The sequence below is a fragment of the Zonotrichia leucophrys genome, chromosome 9 (genome assembly GCF_028769735.1).
Source record: "Zonotrichia leucophrys gambelii isolate GWCS_2022_RI chromosome 9, RI_Zleu_2.0, whole genome shotgun sequence".
In the NCBI taxonomy this organism is placed as follows: Eukaryota; Metazoa; Chordata; class Aves; order Passeriformes; family Passerellidae; genus Zonotrichia; species Zonotrichia leucophrys.
In genome coordinates, this window is record NC_088179.1 from 11,169,469 (window position 1) to 11,175,489 (window position 6,021).

The following is a 6,021-nucleotide window of genomic DNA, read 5'->3' on the forward strand; positions in this document are numbered from 1 at the left end:
GATATTGCTTTATGAACTCCAGCATCTCAGTACTGCCGTTGTCATTCATCACCTAATATAGGCTAATTGATGCTACTACAGACCATTCCAGAATGAAAAAGAAACATTTCTGCTTTAGCTAGGTGATGGTCACTTCATCTGTAGTGAGCACAGAAAGCCAGATAAATATTTGATGTGAACCTTTATAAAAAAATATTAAAAAGCAAAAGTCTTGTTTTATGTGAAGAACTCATGGATTAGAACTAAAGAACAAAATAACTGCAAGAATTTTATGCTACAAGATGCTCCAGAGGTTTATTTTTCATTATATACTGTGTTTCAAGAGTTACAAGTGAATCGTTTTCAGCTCATTTAAGCAGCACATTTCTTTTGCCAACTAGATACGAATAATTTGTACACAATGTGGTTTTAAAGATGTACACAATGTGACTTCCTCTGGAGCACTGTAGGGTAAAAAACCGGCTTCCCCTTCCCCCTCACTTTGATGAAATAGAGACTTTTTCTTGAATATTTAATGGTTATTTAAAGTCTGCTATTAACGAATTACTTCTGTGTGAAAGGTCGCAGTGACACTTGAACGCCGCCGCCAGGTCAGGGGCAGCCCGCGGGACGGCTCCGAGCTGGCCCAGGGCTGCGGTGGCCGCAGGGCGGCTCAGGTGGCACCGGTGTCGCACGCCAGGGCAGCTCCTGCCCCCATCCCGCGGCCACCCTGCCCTGACAGGGCTCGGAGAGAGGAGCCCTCCTGCCACATCACCTGGAGGCTGGAAGGGGCTTAGAAGTTGTTCCAGAAAGGGAGCTTGGCTGTTAAATATCCCTGCAGAAAACGTGGGAGGAGTATGGAAATGTTTTGATGAGGCATGTGAAGATTGCTTGCACATTTAGCTCCTTCACCCTCTTGTACTGTTTTCTTGCATTTATTAAAGTGTGCTACCAGGCAAGGCACACACCGGGTGAATTTGTGCTTTATCTGCTTTCTGAGTGGAAAACCTTTTGCTGTAGTGTCAGATCCGTGCTGTTAATAAACCTTCCAGCAAAATCTCCCCAGTGCCATCAGTTGTGGAGGGATTGGTGTGAGGCAGGGCAGCTGCCCGGGGAGATGGGCCGTGGGTATCTGTGCGTGGTGGGAAAGGCTGCACCAGTGCGAGAGCTGCCGGGGAGAGAGCAATGGACAGGAGAGAGCGGCCGAACGGAGTGCTCCGAGCTCGGTCGGGGGCGGAGGAAACCGCTGAGAAAATTCCCTAAGAGTCACTGAGCTTTGCCGAAGCCCCACGAGTGCGCTGTCCCGCGGGACCGCCGCTCCGCGCCCTTCTCAGGCGCCTTTTGGGATGTGTTCGGCTTTAAAGCACCGCTGCTGTCTGGAGCTGCACCACGGCTTGCGCTGCCCTCCCCACAGCGCGGTGTCTCAGTACACAGGGGAAAAGGGAGCGCTGCCCGTTTCCATTCCCGCCCGGGGCAGCGAGTCTGGGGCCCATCGCCGGCCAGCTGCCGGCTCGGGGCTGCTCCAGCCGGGGCGGGAGCGGGGCCGCGCTGGGCTCTGCCCGTGGGCCGGGGCAGCACCGAAGGGGCCGCCCGGTGACCGGACACCGGCTATAAAAACAGACTGAAGAACTGCGGGCGGATGGATTTGTGCTGAGCTCTGCCAGGAAGATCCACTGTGAGGGTTTTTTTTAAACGTTTTGGAGAACCTCTGAGAACTCCGAGTTTCCGCACAAACCAAGATAAGGGCGGCGGGGCTGGCTCCGGAATCCTCTCAGGCCTTTCAGGGATCTTTCATTCCTCTTCTGTTTTTCCCGTTACCGGCACGGCTCCGCTGAGCGAGGGGTACCCGGTGAGGAGCCTCCCGCCGGGCCGGGCTGACTGGAGCGCCCCGGCGGAGCACAGAGGGGCTCCCAGAAGCGCCCGCCGCCCTCCGGCGGTGCGGGGCCCGGCCGGGCTCGGTGCCGATCGGTCCGGGCTGCCCCCGGGAGCGGGCGCTCGGAGCGGGCGGGGCGCTGCAGCCCGCGGCCGGGCGGCGGGGCCGCCAGTGGCGAGCGCGGGGCGGGGCCGCCAATCGGGGCCGCCCCTCGGTGGCGGCGGCGGCACCGGAGCGCTCCCGGCGCGGCGGGGGCGGGGCGGGGCGCGATGCGCTCTGTCGGGGCGGCGCAGCCCCCGCCCGCCCCTCGCCGCCGCCCCGCGCTGTGGGGCGGAGCGGAGCGCGGTTCCGCCTCGCTCCGGCGGCCGCCGAGAGCTGCGCTGCGGCGGCGCCCGCGGCCGCTCGGCGATGGCGGCGCGGGAGAAGCGCGGGGCGGGCGGGCGGCCGTGCCGCTGCTAAGTAGGGCAGGGGCGGGGGCGGCGGCGGCGGCGGGGCCGTCGCGGCGGCTGCGCTATGCGGGCCGGGCGCGGGGGGCCGGCCGGGAGACGGCGCCGGGGGCGGCGCGCCCTGCTGCCCGCCGCGGGCCCCGGGGCGCCGGGGCGCTGAGCAACAGTTGGCCCCGCCGCCGCCCAGCATGAAAGTGTGCCGGCGGAAGGCGCTGGCGCTGTGCCTGGGCTACGCGCTGCTGCTGCTGCTCGCCGCGCTCAACCTGCTGGAGTACAAGTGGCGGCGGGAGCCGCGGCGCTGCGGGGAGCCCCCGGCAGCCCCCCGGCACCACCCCCCGCCGCCGCCGCCGCCGGCCGGGAGCCGCGGCCCGGGGGGCGCCCGGAGGCAGCTGGTCTATGTCTTCACCACCTGGCGCTCGGGCTCGTCCTTCTTCGGGGAGCTCTTCAACCAGAACCCCGAGGTCTTTTTCCTCTACGAGCCGGTGTGGCACGTCTGGCAGAAGCTGTACCCCGGTGACGCCGTCTCGCTGCAAGGGGCGGCCCGCGACATGCTGAGCTCCCTGTACCGATGCGACCTCTCCGTCTTCCAGCTCTACAGCACGGCGGGCGCCGGCAAGAACCTCACCACGCTCGGCATCTTCGGGGCGGCCACCAACAAGGTCATCTGCTCCTCGCCCCTCTGCCCGGCCTATCGCAAGGAGGTGGTGGGCATGGTGGACGACCGGGTGTGCAAAAAGTGTCCCCCGCAGCGCCTCAGCCGCTTCCAGGAGGAATGCCACAAGTACCACACGCTGGTCATCAAGGGCGTCCGTGTCTTTGACCTGGCCGTCCTGGCCCCGCTCATGCGGGACCCGACCCTGGACCTCAAAGTCATCCATCTGGTGCGGGACCCCCGGGCCGTCGCCAGCTCCCGCATCAAGTCCCGGCACGGCCTCATCCGGGAGAGCCTGCAGGTGGTGCGGAGCCGGGACCCCCACATCCACCGCATGCCCTTCCTCGATGCCGGCCACAAGCTGGGCGGGAAGAAGGAGGGGGGGGGCGGCTCGGACTACCATGCCCTGGGTGCCATGGAGGTCATCTGCAGCAGCATGGCCAAGACCCTGCAGACTGCTCTGCACCCCCCCGACTGGCTCCAGGGCAATTACATGGCCGTGCGCTACGAGGACCTGGTGGTGGAGCCCATCAAGACCCTGCGGCAGGTGTACGGCTTTGTGAACCTGGCGGTCAGCCCGGAGATGGAGAAGTTCGCCCTCAACATGACCAGCGGCCCCGGCTACTCCTCCAAGCCGTTCGTGGTGTCGGCCCGGAACGCCAGCCAGGCGCTGAGTGCCTGGAGGACCGCGCTCAGCTACCAGCAGATCAAGCAGGTGGAGGAGTACTGCCAGCAGCCCATGGCCCTGCTGGGCTACGAGCGGGTGGGCAGCCCCGAGGAGGTGAAGGACCTCAGCCGAACGTTGCTCAGGAAGCCGCGGCTGTGACGGGGCAGCGGCGCCGTGGCTGGCGCAGCCCGGGCAGAGGAGCCGCTCCGGCTGCCCTGAGTGAGGGAGGGAGCCGGGAAAAGCAACCTGGGCTCCGATTTCCTCCAAAGACTGCCGAAGGGTAACATACAGTAATGTGATGATTTCGTGGTTTTTTTTTTTTTTTTTTTTTTTTTTTTTTTTGACCCATCCCCTTTGCATTGGGTTAGATGCGATTTAAAAAAACAAAATCACGTGGAACTGAAAATATGTGTAAAGCCCCTTCCTCCTTCTGTAAAACGCCAATATCTTGTTCATGAAGTTCTGGTGCGTTTGAAGATGGTAACAAAAACTCTTGCACAATTCCTAACACATCTTTATCTCCCTTGGTGCGGAGGGGATGCCCTTGGAAAACATAATGCTGAAAATCAGACTTTTGTATGAAAGCAAATGTTCAGACATGATAGTAATAAAAGAAAATAATAAATGATATTCATTTTTATAATTACCTCAATTGTTTGGGAAATACAGTGTTGCTTATGTACAGCTGGAGGGGATGCTTGCTTAAAATAACAACGTAGACTTCTTAAAGGGTATGGGCGGAGGGCTGGAGTGCAACATTTGATGTGTTCAAAGATCAGGAGCTGCTCTTGCAGAAACAAATACAGATCTTGCAAGTGTAGTGCAGGTTTCTATTTAACTATTGTCTTTTCTGTTGTATTTAAAAAGTCTTTCAAGTGCCACTGTATTGGTGTCCTAAGAGTTTAAAAACGTTTGCCATCGCAGCAGTATTTATTTTTGTCTTGACATGTATGTCCAGGAGTCACTGTCAAATAGAAGTGGATCTACAGCGTGACAAGAAATGCAGGATTTAAAAAGACATTTATCATACTGGAAACATTAGCATGTGTGACAACAAAAATAAAATTATATATATTCTATATATTCTATAGTGCTAACAAAACATAAGATGTAAGATATTTCTTGACACTGATTGGTAACAGGCAGAGCAGGGAAGCATAGAGAAATGCATAAAATGATTTATTTTTTCCCTTTGTCTGTGTCTGAGGGTATATTTATGTATGAGGAGGGAGGAAATGTACAGCTGTGTGTTCATGGCTGTAACAGAGCTTTGATGGAGCCAGCCCAGCGTTTGATTTCAGAGCGCTGGTTGGAGACTCATTGCCTGTGAATTGTCATTGCTCTGTGATGGAGCCAGATGGTGGTCTGGCTCTTTCTGGGAGCTCTGCCTAGAGTCTGTCCCATCATTAAAACTTGATGATTTAAAAAAAAAAGAAAAAAAAGAGATTTTACTACTTCCGCTTTTGTAATTTCTTGGAAAAAGTCCTGATTTATTAAAGGTTAAGTGGTGTGTTGCATATGAAAAGTGCAGACACCCTAAGTAGTTTTTAATCTTGGTGTTCTCTGCTGCTCTTTGAAGGCTCATTTTGGAACTTGAGTTTTTAAACAAACGTAGTTTTGCCAAACTGTTCTCTTAGGAGACTACAGACTTTTCTACAGGAAGTACATTTTACATTGCCTATTTGGGTGTTGTGCCTTCAGAAAATGTGAAGAGTATGAGTAGGAAAAAGGAGATTGATTTGTGAAAATAAATTAATATAAACAGGATGCTGATACGTGTGTGTGTATGTGTGGGTGTATGTGTGAAAATTTTAGTGGTGTGTAATATGTCTATTTCTTGTAACTCAAGTTAAACAGCTGATAACTGGCTACTAAGATTTTTGAGTTCTTGATGAAATTTTGGCATTAGATGTTGAATTTATTCTGAAAAGGAAAAACATTTAATAAACTAGTTAAAAGATTATTGCATAAGGTTGCCTATACACTTGCTGAATGACTGCATTACATGTTGGTTCCCTCATCTCATTTTCACCATCAGTGAAAAATCTAGCAATGGGAGACCTTTTAATTGGCCTGTTAGGACAGGGTGCTAGAAACGGGAGGGATAGTTAATTTGATGTTTCAAATACAGATTAAGGTACTTGTGTTGTTGTGGAATGATGTGTTTTGTGTTACTATGTGCATGTTCAGTGCAGTGCTGCTGAGAGGATTTTGGCTGTTTGGCTTTGGGTTGTACCCAGCGGGGTTTTTTATTTTCTCCGGTTGTTGTGTCCGGGGGCAGTGCTTGGAAATCTGACCTGTAGAGCACGGTGCTTGCTTTCTCTCCATGGCAGCGTTCCGAGGCTGCCGGCCCCCCCTGCCCTGCCCTGCCGGTGCTCCCGCCGAGCCGCGGGCAGGGCTGGAG

General features: G+C 55.2%; 1 protein-coding gene across 1 annotated transcript; it reads left to right on the forward strand.

Moving 5' to 3' along the window:
• The first annotated feature begins 2,361 nt into the window (after positions 1–2,361).
• Positions 2,362–5,578, forward strand: CHST2 (carbohydrate sulfotransferase 2). Its single transcript, XM_064721270.1, has one exon. It carries the CDS (start codon positions 2,487–2,489, stop codon positions 3,774–3,776), a length of 1,290 nt encoding a protein of 429 aa, XP_064577340.1. The 5' UTR covers positions 2,362–2,486; the 3' UTR covers positions 3,777–5,578.
• Positions 5,579–6,021: the final 443 nt, after the last annotated feature.